Here is a 19,847-nt window from a genome sequence, read left to right as displayed (position 1 = left end):
TTGTTCTTGCTATTTCAATCATACTGATTTCCCCATAGGTACGTTTTTATTTTCCCCCTTTCCAAGTTTGAAACCTTTTGTGCGTTACCATTAATTTAGCCATTATTAATGTTCAATTTGTATGGCATTATACACGTTAAATTGGAAATCTTTTAATGCTCCTAAAATACTTTCAGGCTCAATTGTTTACAATGTCTCTGACCATGATGGATGGTGCTACATTGGTCTCTGCAACAAGACTTGTGAAGTAGAAACACATGCTACCAGATGTAATACGTCAACTACTCCAGTTCCTCCTACTACACCAACCACTACACACCTTCCAACAACAACAGAAAGACCAACCACCACCCCAAAAAATCCAGCTTTTGAAAACTGTGACCATGAACATCCTCCAAGACAGGTATTTACTCTGCTATAGATAATAACTTTTGTGGAATCATTCCATAGGAATTATTATTTACAAAAGGATGATTTTATTACAAAACTAAATGTATAATTTTATAGACATTTCCTGTTGGCCTAATACTTTTCTGTGTTTGTAGAATGGTGAAAGCTGGATACATAACCAGTGCACCAATGGAACATGCGCCAACGGGAAAGTTATTTATGAGCATGTACAATGTGAGACTCCGAAGCCTATAGCATGTGAAAATAACTATCCTCCAATTAAAGTGTATGACGAATCTGGATGCTGTTTCCACTATGAGTGTCAATGTAAGTTCACAAAAAATAGTTTTTTCGTTGTGTCACAAAATCCACTTTCGCTATTGATTTTAGTTCCAAATCTGAAAAACTATCATTACTCTTGACTGGTTTCGGGTTATCTAATAGTTACCAGCAGTAAATGTATATGAATGTCTAACATGGGAAACATATCATCACATCACTAATAATTTAGCATAAAACATTCCACATCCGTGTGCTTTTAAATGATAACCGTTCTCTTCTTACAAAGGTATCTGCTATGGTTGGGGAGACCCTCACTATGTCACCTTTGATGGAACATACTATGGCTTCCAACGAAATTGTTCTTACGTCTTGGTCAAAGAAATCCTGCCAAAGTACAACTTCAGTGTTGTAATCGACAATTACTATTGTGATGCCGCAGATGGACTTTCCTGTCCTCAGTCTCTGACAATTTATTACCAATCTTATGAGATATTCATGACCAAGAAGGACGTTGATGGAGTTTTCACAAGTCTGGTAATTAAAATATCTCAAATACTGTATGTTCAAGATATTTTCATTCATTTTTCATTTAAGAGAAATTAGCTTTTTGATTAGCTTAGATATTGATTAGCTTTAATTCAAGATTGATATACTTCCTCTGTATTAGATATAGGAGACAGTTCTAGAATACTATTGTGTATACAAATATTGAATTATTGTAACCATTTTGTCCATCTCTTAATATTTTTGTCTTAGATTGATGTAAACCAGCAACGCATCATCCCAGCATATGAGACCAAGGACTTCCGCATCACAGACAACGGAATTGAGACCCTTTTAGTCATACCAGCAATTAATGCCAAGGTGTCTTTCACTGGTCTTATGTTTAGCATATACCTGCCCTGGGACAAGTTCAGTGGCAACACTGAGGGACAGTGTGGTGAGTACAGGTGTTTTACGGTCACTCTGTTACCATGATTACCCCATGATGTCTCATTGTCTAACAATGGTATTCAATATTATTCAGGGACATGTGACAACAACCGGACAGATGACTGTCGCTTGCCAAATGGGACTATCGATTCATCTTGTCCTGACATGGCACACCAATGGCATGTTGCTGACCACAATAACAGTCAGTGCACGCCACCACCACCAGAGCCGACACCAACACAACCACCAGGCTGCGATCCACCCATTTGTCATCTCATTCAAAGCGAGTAAGTAGCAATTCGTATTTACAAGAAACCTATCTCCTCTGTAGGATCGATAACCTTTCAATCAGAATCATCTCAGTGCCAACAGTAACTTGACATACTAAAACATGGCAATCATTTGAAAAAGCCTGATGACAGTACGAAGTGAATTATCATGTTTAAGTATCTACTCTAACTGAAGCGTGGCATCTTTTTAAGGGTCTTTGAGAGTTGCCATAAGGTAATCCCCTACGAGCCATTCCTTGTGGCATGCATCTTTGATGTGTGTCATATGAGTGAGGTCAAAATTGGCTGCACCAGCATGCAGACCTATGCTGATGCATGTGCACAAGCAGGAGTCTGTATTGAGTGGAGAAATTATACAAATGGACAATGTGGTAAGTAGATCACTCCTCAAGACCATAAAACTCAGACAGCCTCTCTATGATGTAGCTTATTGGTTATTAACCTTTTTCTCTCACCCTCTACAGACTTCACATGCGAGAAACCCAAGGTTTATAATGCCTGCGGTCCACAAGTTGAACCAACCTGTAATGCCTGGTATGTATAATGCTGTTGTTGTTCAGTGGATGGGCATAATGATGGGGAAAAGTCTCTCAGGTATTGACACTTTTTAAATATCTCTGCAGGTACAATTTCAAATTCATCCAGACTCAAAATGAGTTCAGTGTCATGGGAGATATACAAATGGAGGGATGTTATTGCCCCAATGGTACCATTCTGATGAGTTCCACTTCAAACTACTGTATCCCCAGCTGTGGTAAGGATTGTTCAATAACAGCATTGTATGATGACGGTGTGGTGACTTACAGTATGGTGCTGTGATAGTAGCTACATCATGCTGATCTTCACTTTGGGAAGCACAAAGTGTTAATTGTTCATTGCTACTGTAATTGTCTTTTGAAAGCTGGTTCAGCTTTTTGTAAAAAAATAAAACAACAACAACAAAAAAACTGTTTAACCACAGCATTTTTCACAGATACTTCAATGGTGTTGGTTTTGGTTTTATCATGTGTACATACAGTACATTATCAAAACTAAGTAGTGGAATGTACTGTATTTCAATTACTTATTTTGTTTTAATGTATTATTTTCTCTTTGGTTCATCAGATATTTGCCCATTGCCAAATGGAGAATGGAAAGAGGTAAAATTGTGGTTGAATTTCTCTCACAGATTTTAGCAGAGAACATAAACAATTTGTTTCTGATATACACATTAACATCATGTGGGTAGTTCACTTTTGACAATCATGTATAATAATGTATGCAATAGTAATAATAATAATAATTTATTACATTTCTATAGTGCTTTTCTTAGAACCTCAAAGCGCTTCAGTAATGCATGATTCGACACACTGAATGATTGAACTTTGTGCTGGTAGTGTCAATACAAACCTTGATGTGCTTAAATTGTTCCTCATTGCAGGCAAATGAGACCTGGGTGAGCAACTGCCAGGATTGTGTTTGTGACCCGTACAGTCTGGAAATCCAATGCCAGCCTGTGGCATGCCAACATCAGCCTCCTCTCACCTGTGATCAGGAGGGCCAAGTTAAGGTCGTAGAAACTGTTGACTGTTGTCAAAAGGACAAATGCGGTGAGTGACTTGTTAGGATAATGTGCTCTATATGTGGGCTTTCTAACATCTCAGTTTAAACATTAACATTTTTGGTGACTATCTAATATATCCAATGTGGCGATTTTCATAGTTTTTAAAACAATAGTTGTTTCTTTCTAACAGAGTGTGATGTCAAACGATGCTCTACTTCCAAGATAACTTGTCCAGTCGGATTCGAGACAGAGGCAACTATGGGAGTCTGTTGCCCAACTTATCAATGCTGTGAGTATGCGTCTGCATGTGCTTGAGTGTGCATACCATAGATATCCCAACATGTTAGTTGCTGTATTGAGTGGTTATCCATGTTCTTTGCCCCACAGTGCCAAAGGATGTCTGTGTATTTAACAACACTGAATATCAGGTGAGAATGCTATCTATGCAATGTTCATTTTGGCCAGTCCCACCACTTCTACACTATCAACAATTTTGAATTTAACTTATTAAAAGAGGACAATGTTATTTTACTTGCATACATTAATAGCAAATGAAGTTAAACTAAACAAAATAAAACCCTCCATAAAGCAATTAGAGGCCTCTATTAGGGTGCCAACAATATGTATTGGTCAATCCTTTCATGAGATTTTCCATTGAAATTCTAATTCCAGCCTGGTGCCAATGTTCCCGAGGACAAGTGTAAGAATTGTGTGTGTGGTGACAGGGTGGATCCCCAAACCCATCTACATATCATTGAGTGTCAACCTACTGAATGTGACACTCACTGCCAGCAGGTAAGTGATCTCCATTGACACATCTACACCCTTTGGCCTCATATGTAATTCAACCAACTTAGTGTAATATTTGCCAAGTTCTTATCCATGTCAAAATATTATAATAACCCTGATTCATCTGTGTCCACTATTGGGCTACTACTGAATAAGTGTAATTACTAGTGAATTACCTGGATCACACATTGGTATGAGAGAGATAATGTGCACATCATATACTTCTTCCTTACAGGGCTATGATCATCAAGCCGTTCCTGGGCAGTGTTGTGGAAAGTGTGTACAGACAAGCTGTGTTGTTATGCTGCCAGATAACACCACACACACTATTCAGGTAAAATAGCATCAGGAAGCATTACTATTTACAATTCATAAAACATATCAGTCCTATTTCGCTTGATTATTTAAAAACACCAACATGTAATTGTACTGTAGCACTAAAGTGTTATGCAAAATAACTATCTTACCAATGATACAGTATATCTTAAATCATTTGAAGAATCTCCTGTTGATATCTTTCACATTCTCACCTCTACAGCCTGGTTCCGTCTGGATACCATCTGGAGACAAGTGTCTAAAGTTTGAGTGCGTAAAGATTATGGACCAACTCATCACAATGGAGGCTAAGACTGTGTGCCCTGACTTCTACCCAGAAGACTGCATACCCGTGAGTTACAATAACCATCTGGCAAATTATCTGTAGGCCGGGAAGCTGGCCCATTTAAAAACAACTGGACAATGTGCAAAATCATACTTGTGAAATTCAGGTTAAACATGCCCAGTCACTCAGACCAAGTCCTGTTGCTTAATATAGCAAACCTACTGTGTATTTATGTGAGGTTACAGACACCTGCTGCTTAAAGTGAACCATGCAAGAGCACTGCACTGAAAAACATGTGGAGCCAGTTTGGTAAACGTTACGTCAGTGACTTCAAAATGTTCTTGTTTTTTCTTCCATGTTCTTGTTTTTAAGGGAACTGAAGTCATTGCTCCAGATGGTTGCTGCCATGTCTGTGAGTGTCTTTTTAACACCATCCTTTTTGATGGACATTTGTAAATCATTCTTGCCCTTTATCATGCATTGAAAAAATAATTTTAGCTATTGCCATGGTCCTCAGAATGGTTAACATTAATTCATTTGAAAATGTCACTTTTGTGTGCAGGTATTCCAAAATATAAGCCATGCAACGTGACAAAGGGCAAAGTGTACCTGGACAGCAATGGCTGCAAGTCTGTAAACGAGGTGGAAGTGACAACATGCGGTGGATCCTGTGGCACCTATGCCATGTGAGTATTTTGATCATTCCTGAAATATTTCAGGAACACTAACACATTATTCCTCCCAATAAAGCAGAATTGGGCTGCCTGTCTAAATGCAAACTGCAAATTATATATATTTTCAGTAATATATTATGTTACAATGGCTGTGTTTGCAAAGGAAGCCCAATTCTGATATTTTGCCCAATTATTGGCAAAAGAGCTCATCTGATTGGTCAAAACATCAGAATTAGGCTGCCTGTGTAAACTCAGTCAGTGTTATATAATTACAACTGCTACCATCACTACTTCCACATAATGACATGGCCTCTCGTTTCTGTTTTCAGGTATTCTCTTGAGGCCAACATGATGGAGCGCTCTTGTACCTGCTGTCGGGAAGTATCCACCACCAAGAAGGAAGTGGAGATGATCTGCCCAGACGGGTCAAAGTACAACCACTCCTACATCCACATCAATAAATGTGGCTGCCAGAGGACAGAGTGCGTGACCCCGGAGGAGACCCAGGTCACAAGATCACGACGCAGGAGAAGATGAATGACTCGCCACTACCATCCCTTTACTGCTTAGATTAGTTTTCTATTTATGTTCAACTTGTTCACTTTCCTGCAAAGTACTCTGCTAAAAGTAGGAGAAATAGTTTCAGCTTTTTTGTCTAATTTTGTTTTGTTTTAGCCATTCAAAACACATAAATAAAGTTGCCAACAGGCTATGCATATATACCACGTTCTTGTTTTCATTCCTTTTGAAATTCTGTTGAGAAATATTTGATTGCAGACATCCAGTTCAACAGTGACTTATCCTCTTCCAGACAAACAACCACAATTCAAAGTGTCAAAACAAATTTGAGATGGTGTTAGGTTAGAGAAACTGATCAGTAATCAGAAGGTTGCTGGTTTCAGATCCCTGGCACCACTTCCTACAGTTGTCCTTGAGCAACGCACTTAGCTAACCTCTACATAGCTCCAGGGGCAGCACTGTGGCTGACCCTGTGCTCCTGCCTATACAGCACTAAAGACACATTTCCATCTTTGATGGACAAATCATGTAATAAAGTACTTATCCTAACTCATCCCTCATATTAAATAAAGTTATAAACATAAAAACCAAGAAGGAGCAGATCACTTCATTTTAACTGTACAAAGTGTACAAAGTATAAAACGTACAAAATGCAAAGGGAAGTACATGGGGCATGTGTGATTATATATAACAAACTGGGTATTGTGCATTATGCACTTAAACAATTTCTTTCAAATGTTTTTGATAGTGTTTGTCAAACTGTGGGAAGGTTCCCACCTTAGTTGGAGGGAATTATACAACTATTTTGCTATTTGTTTGCTATTATAACCAGTCCTCTGTTACAGATGACTTACCTTACTGATGTTGTAGCCTCACAACAATCAGACAAAAAGTGGATCAATATACTAATTCAAATCAAAACTAATATTGCAGAAAAGAGTGTTGGTGTCCAAAGGGACATTTTGCTGACAGCTTTAGGTTAGTTGAGGCTTAAGAGGCTGTTTAAAAGGGAAAATACTCCCTACAGTTTTTTAAAACCCTTTACCTGAAAGAGAATGATTTTCAAAAACGTACAATTGATTTAAATAAAAGTCAGTGGAGTGCCAATTGCTATGGGCAGGACTTTACAGATATTTAGAAGATTATGCCTTGAGGTGGAGTGGATTAGATACACATTTCAATGATAATTAGATCAATAATTGTATTGACACTGAATCAACATTGAAAGTCCCATCTAAGTAGGCAAACAACATTCCTGTGAGATTAAACGTTTTCAGTAGAATAGGTAGGGTCAATTTAAAAGGGACCATAATACTAGGACTGTTTATTAGTTTTACCCAGCTCCAGGCACTGTATACTTGCTGCCTAGTCATCAAAGAAGGAACTCTGAGCTCACAGAAAGTGGGTCATATGTATAACATAATTAGACCAGGAACAGGAAAATACCCATGAAATAATATAATGCTCAAATAAATAAGCTAATGTATTTTTTTTGTGTAAACATTTATCAAACATGGTGTTGTTGGGGAACTTCTCTTTACTAGCCTATGTAGCCGATAAAACAGAAAACATATGTTGCTCAACTGTGTGCTCCACACTGGATAGTTACTCCTGAGTCATTTCTCCCACTCTATTAAAAATAAATGTATGTTACGCTTTCTTTTACATAAAGGTTCCTGTATCAACCTACCTCAATCTAACCTTTAGTTACACTTAACATTAAGCTGTCGCCCATAAATCATCACATTTGTTTGAGTTATTCAGAGAGCTCATCAACTTGCACCGTATAATATTACTTCTGTATGCTGAATTGAGTTTACGCTCAACCTCAATCTATTTACCCAGAGCTTATGTAATAATGGTTCTGTACAAAAACCAAGTATAGCTATGACGATAGAACAGCCAAATACGCAACCCAGAGCTGCTAAAATCATCAAACATTGTTGAAGCCTTTGGGTAAGGTGGAACCGCACACAGCCTCTGGCAAGACCTAGGTGGGGATGGGTGGGGAAAGATGAATAGGCTATTCAGTCAGTGAAGGCTTTGTTTGGAAAGAAACAACCTGGGGTGTAGACACAAGAGCATATACCATAGCCTAGGCAGTGTGAAAGACATTTAAAGGCTGGGCCAATTATCAGTCATAAATCAGTCAATAGCATTTCAGAAGAGCGCCCTAGGTACGGTAGTGAGGTTTGAGGTCTGTCTGAATTCCGGATTGACACTATGCATATTCCATTGTCCAATGTAAAGATGAGTCAGATATGAAAAATACTAACCTGCAAACCTGCAACAGATTTTTCCCTATAGCAGATGAATGTAGACATGATCATATGCAGATATGATAATTTCACACAGAGGTCAGCTCTGTCAGCAATGGATCATAAAATCCCTGTATGTCAAGTTAGATGATTGACTTAATAAAAAAAAGGCAATTCTCCAACAAATGTTAATCAACTGATGGTATAATATTTAATGTCATGTGTTACATTCATGGCAGAAAAACCACTGAAACAAAGCAGGTTTTGGCTTGACAGAACTGCCAAAATGAAGGAAACACCAACATAAAGTGTCTTAATAGGGCGTTGGGCCACCATGAGTCACCAGAAAAGCTTCAATGCGCCTTGGCTTAAATTCTACAAGGGTCTGGAACTCTATTGGAGGGATGCGACACCATTCTTCCATGACAAATTCAAGTTTTGTTGATGGTGGTGGAAAACACTGTCTCAGGCTCCGCTCCAGAATGTTCAATTGGGTTGAGATCTGGTAACTGACATACACATACACACGATCCTAAACATGATGGAATGTTAATTGCTTAATTAACTCAGGAACCACATCTGTGTGGAAGCACCTGCTTTCAATACAATGTGTATCCCTCATTAATCAAGTGTTTCCTTTATTTTGGCAGTTACATGTACATTGGTGGTTAAATAAATTAGTGTCAATGTAAAATGAAATATAGAAAGGCATGCACGTAAAGCAAACTTGTTTAATTGGTTTTTAGTAAAATGTGTACTTTCTGGTCGTTTAGTGTGATAAAAAAAAGGAGTATATTTATGTTGAGACACAAAAAATATTGAACTTTTTAAAATGTACACCTAAAGTGAAGGTTTGAAGGTGTGTCTAACCTTAACAATAACCATACGCCTTAATATGACAACCATCAATTGAACAAGGAAGGTTTGACAAAAAAGTTAATATGTTACATTTTCAAACATGAATTTGTAAAACGTAGATATGCTACTAAACATAGAAAATGCTAATATGTTACTAAAGCTAAATTCATTTTGCAACAGCATAGGGTGTTTGTGCCATATACAAACGAGTTATTCCTGTTGAATAAAAAAATTAAAAAATTAAAAAGAATAGGTTGATACTATTGATAGACTTAGTGGCCATATGAGAAAGCTGAATTGATTAACATTATAATAGTTGTGAAATAATAGTTTTAATAGTTGTGAAAAAATGCACATCAGTGTGTCAAAATTATTTTCAAAACAATAATGGATCATCTTTTTTCTTTAAAAAAAATCAGGATGCAGTTCCTGGATCAGCTTGGTGAGTCACATTAGCCTATGAATACTAACTATAAATAAAATTTGCCTGATCGCTCCTTTGAGCAACAGCAGAGAGACAAATGTTTGCATTTGGACAGTGTGTGCTCAAGATACTGAGCCAATAGAGTTGTTTAATGTATTATTAATCCGTTACACATTGCCTGAGTTTAAGATGGCTGTGGAGATACACCATTGTGTTCTATCAAACCTCACCACTTATTTACATGTATCTGTAATTATACATTAAAATATACATTACATAAAGAAAAAAACATGTATTGTGTTGTGGACACCAGGAAGAGTACCTGCTGCTTTTGGGATAATGGAGATCCTAATAAAATACCAAATACCAAATGCTCAAACCACTGGAGTGGAGATGCTGCCTGAGATAAATAGATAATGAATGAGGAAGGAAGGCACCTCTCTATGTAAATAAGGAAATCACGACTACTAAGTAACTTATCTTGTGAAATATAAATGTGAAGGCCTATAATAAAGGACAATTAGGAACCCCTGAGTTTATAGTAATAATAGGGGTACACAACTAATCACAATAATATAATACTTTATGAAAATAGCTAAATCTGTATGTAAATGCTCATGCTTAGTGGACTGAAGAACCCTCATAAGACAGAAGATTGGAGTCTTAAAGTCGTCATTGAGTCATGTTTAACCTTTGGCCCCACCTTTGTGTTAACCTTTAAGGTCCCTCCTCAAATACAGGTGGTTATAAAGACCTGATCCATCCTAAGCACCTCTCTCATATCACCTGTGGAGGACCTGTTCACTACCCACAGGATAACCATGGGGACAACCAAGGATATACAGATATGGACACTGATATGCCTGGCACTACTGATCAGATCAACACAAACAGGTTGGTAGAATATTTATTAATTTGCTTTATTTCAGAAACTTTTCTGATTATTATTATAATATCATTATTATACATTTTTAAAAGTCTGACATAATCTGTGAAATCTATATATTATTTCATAAATCAGACTGATTGTAAATGACAAATAGTATGTATTCGGGACAACACCAAATTATTATGATTATTGTGACTTGGAATGTATGTATGGAAGAATGTCATCAACATACACAATAATTTGTAATAACATGTTAATTCAGCAGGTCTATAGGTTTAAAAGCTGTAACCACAAGTTTAGTTTACAAATATACCCTATCAATATATGATTAGGTGACTTTCAGATTTGATTATATACTGTATATATTTTATGTAAAATCTCATTATCAAAAATAAATATGTATTAGCTATTCAGAAATGTACTAACACACAGAACATTGATTACATGTATTATACATGCATTTTGAAGAATTTGACAGTAGGCATACAGTAGCAGTTTTTACACAATCAGTAACAACGGTTTTCCTGTTTTCTGCTTTAGGGCAGCATACACATTTACTATGATCATATGATTACATTATTCATTTAAGTTTTCATGCTATTTCTGTTCCTTATTCACATTTGTTTATGAGATTGTTTCTGTCTAAATTTGAAAATGTTACACATTTGTGGTGAAAAATCTGTAACCTTATAGAAATCATTATCATCAGTGATTGTTATCATGAGTGGTTGTAGCATAGTTTATAGTGTTATAAATACATAAAGCACTCCCCCCACTGAGTGTGTGTTAGTACCTTTCAACAAAAATTCAGATCGGGAACGAAAACAAGAACAGAATACAGACAAAACACAAATGTCTATCGTTAAAATAACAGTTGTGGTAAGTATGTCTGATATTACTCAAATAATACTGACAGGAAACATCAGATGCCTAAATATGTAAAATAGGAACTGAACTGACATTGGAATTCAATGTGTTTAGTTTACAAAGCAGATGACACTTGATTAAGGAATCTTCAGGTGTGTTGAATGTGTCGGATGACCTGTCAGCCAGGCCTGAGCTTTCCAAAAGCTTTGACCCCACCTATGCGATTCATAGAACATAAAAGTAGTTCAGGCACAGAAGATTGACCCTCAAACATTGATTTTACAATTGTTAGCCCCTTGCAGCTGTGTGACTCAATTGTCAAGTGAAACAAAGTGCCACATTAACTATGCAGCTTTTGGTAAAGTAGGTGCTCGATTTAATCTCTATCGCCACAAAGGCAGACTCCGCGAACGCAGGAACATTCCCTTTAAAATTCAATTGCACGATAGCGCTTAACTTTGGCGATACGGATCGAATGGAGCCTTAGGTCCGCCGTTAATATTGAATGGGTCACATCATGCCTCAAATGTCCCTTCATCTGGGACATACTGCTGTGCAAATCAAATACACTTCTAAAAGCGCAGTGCGACAATCTATGTCTAGAGTGATTGAATTCCATCCGTAATGTACATATAATATTGTCAAATACTCATGAATTGCTTTTATTTCAGTGAGCCCCACCACAACTTTAACAATCATCCCAGCAATGACCACGACGATACCCACACTTTCAGGTAAATGTCTGACAGAATGCACACCAAATAAATGACTGGGTATCCATCAATAAGCTAACAAGGAACTGACATTTGTATTCCTTGTCCCTTAGGAGTGAATGCCTCACACAATGACCAGGTCTGCAGCACATGGGGTAACTACCATTTCAAGACCTTTGACGGGGACTTTTTCCAGCTCCCCTCCACCTGCAACCATGTTGTGACATCACTGTGTAAGAGCAGCTATGAGGCTTTCAACATCCAGATGAGGAGGCAGGTGGTGGACAACCAGCCCACCATTAGCAAGATCACCATGAAAGTGGATGGTGTAGTGGTGGAGCTATCCAAGGGTGTTGTTGTGGTCAATGGACAGACGTGAGTTTCCCTGTCATTTAACTGATACGCCATTCTGCAAGCACCTGTCTTGAGGATTCTATGTGCTACATTCTGGAATTAAATAAAAATTACAATCAGGATGTATAGGATGACCTTTATGCATCTTCCACCTGAAGGGTTACCCTGCCATTCAGCTTGTCTGGAGTCAGCATCGTGAAGACTACATCCAATGTGAAGGTCGTAGCCAAACTGGGGCTGGTTGCCATTTGGAACAAGGATGACTCCCTAATGGTAAAATACCTGCTTTTCTAATATTCCTCTTCAATGGTTGATTAGTTAACCATGTTTAATTTGCCTTTAGATTAAAAGCATAACATTTTTGCCGTCAATGGCAATGATCAGCAGTTGATCGGGAGTGAGAGACACCTATTTTTGGCTGCACCTTGTCTCATGTTGGTTGAAGCACTGTCTACTCACCTCCTGATATGTTAACATTGAAAGGCAGAATTACCTGAAGAACGAGGATGAATTAAACAGGATCTGTGAAGATCTATAGGCTATACACACACAGGCTGATCCTCCAATGTTTATATGATGAAGTGTTTGCAAATATTTGTAGATTTGAATGAGATTTTCTGTCACTCCCTAATACAAAGACCAATAAAAATAAAGTTTATAAACATGGAGGATAGCCAAGACTGAACATGTGAATGATGCTGAATCGGATGAGATTTTGTGGACTAAACACATTACATCTGGCCATTCTACAGATTGAAATGAACGAGAAGTACAGAAACCAGACCTGCGGACTCTGTGGTGACTTCAATGAAGTCCAAGCATATAACGAGTTCATCATCAATGGTAAAATAATTTCTGAAACTGCCAAAACTATTGAAATGTAACTACATTACATACTGTAGGTGGAAAAGCTAATTGCCAATGTTTGTGTTGTTGCAGGTGGGGAACTCTCTAGCTCTGACTATGGAAACCTCTGGAAATTGGATGGCCCTCTGGAAGTCTGTGAGGAGCCTATGCTAACTTCTGCAGAGAGTTGTGGAGATGAGGTATGCATTTCAAACAACAGAAGAAGAATACTAAACAATGTTAATAGAAGTTAGAAATGGCAATCAATCCATGTGATCCAACAAATGTTTTCTGTATGGTAACCTTTTGTGGTTTGTCTCTATTTGTAGGTGTTTTGTCAGCAGCTGTTCTCCAATGCAGCTTTCAGTAGCTGCACAAATTATTTGGACATGGACTCCTTCGTCAAGACCTGCCTGGCTGACCTGTGCCACTGTGATAACAGCACCAACTCCTTCTGCCTGTGCAACACCATCTCAGAGTACTCCCGTCAGTGTGTTCACGCAGGGGGGAAGCCACAGCAATGGAGGACTAAACAGTTCTGCTGTAAGCATGCAGATACACTTCAACATGCCCCCCAAACCCCAAATGATCATGTTCACAATCTCTGTTAAAGAAACTGTTAATCACAATGTTTATTTTCCCAGATAAGACATGCCCCTACAACATGGAGTACCAGGAGTGTGGAAGCCCCTGTGTTGACACCTGCTCCAACCCAGAGGCCAGCCAGTTGTGTGAAGACCACTGTACAGACGGCTGCTTCTGTCCTCTAGGTACCACATAGGTTCAACTCTGGTGTACAAGTTAACCTTAAGCACATCATGAAAACATCACACCTTTACCCATTATGCCTTTCATGTCAATGTGTGCAAAGTCTTTAATAATGAAATAAGTAAATATTGGATGTTTCTCTCAGTTACTTCCTGGAGTCAATTAAGTTCTCTGTGTAAAGAACACATTAGAATAACACTCCTTACTGAATGCAGTGTTAGCAATCTCTTAAAAAGTGAAAATTATATAATGTTTTTTTCTGGCAGGAAATGTTGTCTTAAAATTCTGCCTGATCTCTCACCAAATAGGTACTGTTTTTGATGATGTTAGCAACAGTGGCTGTATTCCAGTGAGCGAATGCCTTTGTGTCCACAATGGACAAGTATACAAATCTGGAGAATCTTATACCAGCAACTGTAAAGAATGGTAGGCCAAGTACATAATCTGATTTAAACATGAAATATCCTATGCCTCATTTTCATTAATCATGCCAAAATCTACAGTGTGATTATCAAAACTAAATACTGTATGAATGCAGTTGTGAGATGAGCCTGTATAAATGTTCCCTTTAGCACCTGTGCTGGTGGTCAGTGGGCCTGTACGGACAAGGACTGTCCTGGGACCTGCTCTGTGGAGGGAGGATCCCACATCAACACCTATGATGGGAAAGCCTACACCTTCCATGGGGACTGCTCTTACATTCTGACCAAGGTCAGTTCATGTGGTGCAGTATAGCAAAGCAATAGAAGCAAGTAGAAACTCTTGATAAGTTTTCAGTGCAAACTAAGGTGAAAAGGTGAGGTAAAATAGCTTTTCCTCAAGCCATATGTTGGGTCCAATGGGGTCATTCTTTAAATGAGTCACTCTCGTTTCATGTTTTTGCCGTCAAACTCATGCTTGTTTTCTTTCAGCAATGCAATGGAACTGAATTCACCGTGCTGGGAGACATTGTGAAGTGTGGGTTGACTGACACTGAGACCTGTATGAGGGCGGTTACCCTAGCCCTCTCCAGCAGATCCACCGTAATGCAACTCTCCAAATATGTTTCAGAGCAAATAACACAATGACCTGTCAACTCATTTCAAAGCAAAGCCACTTCTTTAAGATCATTATTCTGGCTTGCAAATAAATGTCCCTCAAACTTTTTGTCTAAACACAATCATCTTATTTAAAATTTCCCTGATTTGGCAAATATTGCCGGATTGTTTGCAATCTTCTAAAATGCTCATGCATGGTAATGTTTGTGTCTTGAGGGGATTGTTCAACAAATATATATGAACAAATTAGAATTGTATCAAATATATTATCTTATCTAATTCACAGGTGATCCAAGTCCAGTCAAGTGGAAGTGTTTTTGTAAATCAGATTCTTTCTCAGCTCCCACTCTATACAGGTGAGATAATCCATTGTAATACCTAATTAAATTGTTGTGTGGATCAGTGTATACACTCCATATCATTTATATTCACTAGATGAAGCCTTAATGGTGTCCCTCTATTTATTTCATGTATTGCAGCTGAAGTGACCATCTTCAAGCCCTCCTCATTCTACATTGTTATCCAGACAACCCTTGGAGTTCAACTTCAGATCCAGCTTTCACCAGTTATGCAGATCTACATAACTGCCATCTCATCCTACAAAGGAACAACCTGTGGTATGCTTCAGATTCATCCACCAGTTTCATAACTTTTTCTTCAGTATCTCTATTCATAAAAATCGAATAACATATGGCTTCAATTATTTATCCACAGGCCTTTGCGGAAACTACAATGATGTTCAGGCAGATGAGTTCAGAGTCATCAGTGGATTGGTGGAGGGCACAGCTGTAGCTTTTGCCAACACGTGGAAGACCATGGCCAGCTGCCCTGATGTCAAGAGTAGCTTTGAAAACCCCTGCAGTTTGAGCATTGAAAATGGTACATATTTATTAAACCTACAGATGAATCACTTGTTGAATGATTATAACAAAGTTATATAAGAAAGAATATGCTGATGTTGGACAAATTATGATTGTCTTTTTCACAGAGAAATATGCCCAGCACTGGTGTTCCATGTTATCAGATCCTAAAGGAGTGTTCTCCCCTTGCCATTCTGAAATAAGACCTGAGACCTACAAAACCGTAAGTTAGTTAAGAAGGATACAATCACAAAGTAAAACCATTAAAGTCTTATGTGATGAGGTTATAGTCCTGACACACTTTGACTCTTTTTCCAACAGAACTGCATGTATGACAGCTGTAACTGTGAGAAGAGTGAGGACTGCATGTGTGCTGCCGTGTCCTCTTATGTCCACGCTTGTGCTGCCGAGGGCATCCAGCTCAGCGGCTGGAGAGACACTATCTGCAGTAAGTAGACAGCATGGCACCATGGAGACCTCTTGCAATGTGTTATTATAATAAGTGCTGCAAATCGATTAGAATATAATGATTTTATTGACACAACAACCGTAGGGTTGAGTTACTAAATACAAATAACCGGAAGAAATAACTGCGCAAATACAAAGATATAAGGAAACCAAAAATAGTATTGCTAATACCAGTCGTATCTAATGACTTTTCTCAGATAAATTCGCCACCTGCCCCAGTCAAACAGTATATACCTACAACATGACCAGCTGTGGACGCACCTGCCGCTCCCTGAGTATGACAGACCGATCTTGCCAGGTGGAGTTTGTTCCGGTGGACGGCTGTGGCTGTGCAGAGGGCACCTACATGGACGAGGCTGGCCAGTGTGTTGCCCCCACCAACTGTCCCTGCTATGACAAGGGCTCAGTGGTCCCTGCAGGAGAGGCTATCAGCAGAGACGGTGCCACCTGGTAAACACCTCCCTCATACGTATTAAGCTAGGAGACCAAAATAAATACAAGTACTCGTGAAACTTGATGGATATATTCAAAACTGTGTATTAAATTATGTCATAACAATGATATTTGCAGTTATTATCTAACAATAACTTTTAAACTGTAACTATTTTACAGCACTTGCAGACAAGGGACACTGAGTTGCACTGGCGGAGCAAGACTATTTAGTAAGTTTGATGTTCTTTGCTTCCAATTTAGTAGGTATTTATAAAATATATGGCTCGATATGATTTAACCCTTTACATGCATCCTTCACAAAACAGGTACATTTGAAACGACCCAAGAGGATGATGAATGTGGATATTTCTGGATATATTACAATTATATTCTGCTTGTTTGAGAATTGAAAATAGTTTTTTTTTTAACTTGTATTGTTATTCCATATATCCCCAGTATGCACACAGCCTATGGTTTTCTTCAACTGCTCAACTGCACCTCCAGGAGCTTCAGGGTCAGAGTGTCAGAAGAGCTGCAAAACTCTGGACATGACCTGTGTGAGTCCCTCATTAACTCTAAAGGGGATTGTCACACACTGTCACTATTACACCGAGTTTTGTGTTGAAAGAACAAAAACATTGGAAAATCTAAATGATGTCAAATTGCACAAAAACATGGTCCTTATGTCTTTAATTTGCCATGACTTATGTGAGTACTTTGTTAAATCACTTTAGATCAGCACAGAGTGCACATCAGGTTGTATGTGCCCCACCGGACTGGTGTCTGATGGGAACGGAGACTGCATCAAGGAGGAACTTTGTCCTTGTTCTCACAATGGAGCTACTTACCAAGCTGGAGAGACCGTTAAGGTTGACTGCAATACATGGTATGCCTGTTTTGTTTCTTACATCTCAGGGGGGAGAGAACATTTAAAAAATAGACTTACAAATAATGAAAATACGGAGGCAATTTTTGTGACATTGTGTGTGTGTGTGTATGTTGTTCACAGTACTTGCAAGGACAGACAATGGCAGTGTACCACACATCTTTGTGATGGAGTTTGTGCAATCTACGGAGAGGGTCACTATATCACTTTTGATGAGAAAAGGTTTAACTTTAATGGAAACTGTGAATACACTCTCATTCAGGTTTGTGTCTCTTTATTTGGTAGAATTGTATCAGGATTGAAAAGTGTGAATTTGAACCATATTAAGAATATTTTCCTTTCGCACAGGACTACTGTGGCAATACTAATGGCAGTGGCAGCTTCAGAGTCCTCACTGAGAACGTTCCTTGTGGAACTAAAGGCACCACCTGCTCCAAGACCATCAAGCTCTTCCTGGGGGTAATGAGCAACTTGACTTCACACAATACTGTACATTCCATCCCTCGTGTAAAGCACAATCAACAAATGATCAACCAAACATCAAGTTGAGATCCGATTTCAGACCAAGTTATGTATGAAAACATATTTCTCTATTTCAGACCAGTGAGCTCATATTGGCAGATGGGACCGCTCAAGTTGTCAGGAGTACTCCAGAAGAGCAGTTTCCTAAACAGATCAGTCTTCTGGGGAATTATCTGGTCATTGAAGTCAAAAGTGGTCTAATCCTCATGTGGGACAAGAAGACCAGTCTGTCTATCAAGCTTAGCCCACAATACCAGGTATATTAAGATTGTCACGCCCTGGCTCTGGGGACTCTAGTATGTTGAGCCAGGGTGTGAGTTTTCATGTGTGTTGGTTCTAGTTGTTGTATATCTTTGTTGGCCAGGGTGGCTCCCAATCAGAGACGGCTGTAGCTCGTTGTCTCTGATTGGGAGTCATACTTAGGTAGCCGTTAGGCATTCATTCGTTGTGGTTTCTTGTTCCGTGTTGGTTCGTGTATGTAACCAGGGACGTCACGTTTTCGTTTTGTTGTTTTGTTCGTGTGTTCATTCAAATTAAATAAAATGTTCGCATTCCACGCTGCGCCTTGGTCCTCCTCTGTTCCCGACGAGCGTGACAAAGATACTCTGATGAAGAACTGAATTCAGTATTCAGTCAAAACTGATATTACCAAGACTTTTGTAGAACCCTGCCAAGTCAATCATTTAAATTCATGATCTCTTTTCTTCAGGGGCAAGTGTGTGGTCTGTGTGGAAACTATGATGGCAACGCAATCAATGACTTCACAACTAGAGCCCAGGCGACTGTTGTTGATCCGGTGGAATTTGGAAACAGCTGGAAAGTTTCATCAAGCTGCCCAAGTGTATCCGCTGTAGTGCATCCATGTACCTCCAACCCGTACAGAGCGTCTTGGGCCCAGAAACAGTGCAGCATCATTAACAGTGATGTCTTCGCAGCCTGCCAGAACCAGGTATGGATATATTTAATTAGGATATATTACTAGTAAGATATGTGGATTTGTCTTTTGTAAATGTACTTCACCATGTACCATGAACTACTGTATATCTTACAACACATTGCTGTGTTTTTAAGGTGGATCCCTCTCCTTACTACGATGCTTGTGTGAGAGACTCATGTGCTTGTGACAGTGGTGGAGACTGTGAGTGCTTCTGTACCGCAGTGGCAGCTTATGCAAAGGCCTGTAATGAAGCTGGAGCATGCGTAGCCTGGAGAAGCCCCCGAATTTGCCGTAAGTTTCTTCACAATCAACAGTGAAGTCTGAGCTGAGTAAAATCGAGGTTAAATTGAAAATTGTTTGGTTCTGGTCTGGAACATGATTTTCAATTACATTAAGGGGCTTGTCAATTCAATACTGGACCAGGTTGAGACATTATCATGTAGGACAGTTGATTGTGGAAAGGGAACATAATTCTAGTTCAAATAATGAAAACGTTTTTTGTCCACCATATTTTGTCCACCACATACAGCACTGTTCTGTGATTACTACAACCCCCCTGGAGAATGTGAGTGGCACTACAAGGCATGTGGAGCTCAGTGTATGAAGACCTGCAGAAACCCTTCCGGAGACTGTTCTAGTTTAATTCCAGCATTGGAAGGTAGGGATGTGACCATCTGTCTCATTTTTTGTCTTTTTCGATATGCTTT

General features: G+C 38.8%; 2 protein-coding genes across 2 annotated transcripts; both read left to right on the top strand.

Annotated features, from left to right (window-relative positions):
- Positions 1–1,167: 1,167 nt before the first annotated feature.
- Positions 1,168–6,039, top strand: LOC311128193 (intestinal mucin-like protein; the record flags this gene model as incomplete). Its single annotated transcript, XM_084160207.1, has 16 exons — positions 1,168–1,206; positions 1,429–1,612; positions 1,700–1,892; positions 2,088–2,266; positions 2,360–2,429; positions 2,519–2,649; positions 3,000–3,034; positions 3,316–3,484; positions 3,629–3,727; positions 3,826–3,866; positions 4,111–4,233; positions 4,463–4,561; positions 4,766–4,894; positions 5,201–5,240; positions 5,391–5,514; positions 5,832–6,039. The coding sequence occupies 16 exons, from the start codon at positions 1,168–1,170 to the stop codon at positions 6,037–6,039; spliced, it is 1,863 nt and encodes a 620-aa protein (XP_084016333.1).
- Positions 6,040–9,557: 3,518 nt separating this feature from the next.
- On the top strand, positions 9,558–18,758 carry LOC311128573 (mucin-2-like; the record flags this gene model as incomplete). The annotated part of the gene is made up of 16 exons (XM_084160759.1): positions 9,558–9,579; positions 12,144–12,405; positions 12,543–12,657; positions 13,137–13,227; positions 13,324–13,430; positions 13,560–13,773; positions 13,875–13,959; positions 14,571–14,709; positions 14,910–15,020; positions 16,217–16,343; positions 16,561–16,813; positions 17,252–17,309; positions 17,530–17,681; positions 17,805–17,943; positions 18,030–18,140; positions 18,281–18,758. 16 exons carry the CDS (start codon positions 9,558–9,560, stop codon positions 18,467–18,469), a joined length of 2,175 nt encoding a protein of 724 aa, XP_084016885.1. The 3' UTR covers positions 18,470–18,758.
- Positions 18,759–19,847: the final 1,089 nt, after the last annotated feature.

The sequence above is a fragment of the Coregonus lavaretus genome (assembly GCF_964263955.1).
Source record: "Coregonus lavaretus genome assembly, chromosome: 4".
NCBI classification, from domain to species: domain Eukaryota; kingdom Metazoa; phylum Chordata; class Actinopteri; order Salmoniformes; family Salmonidae; genus Coregonus; species Coregonus lavaretus.
This window is presented reverse-complemented; position numbering and strand designations above follow the sequence as displayed.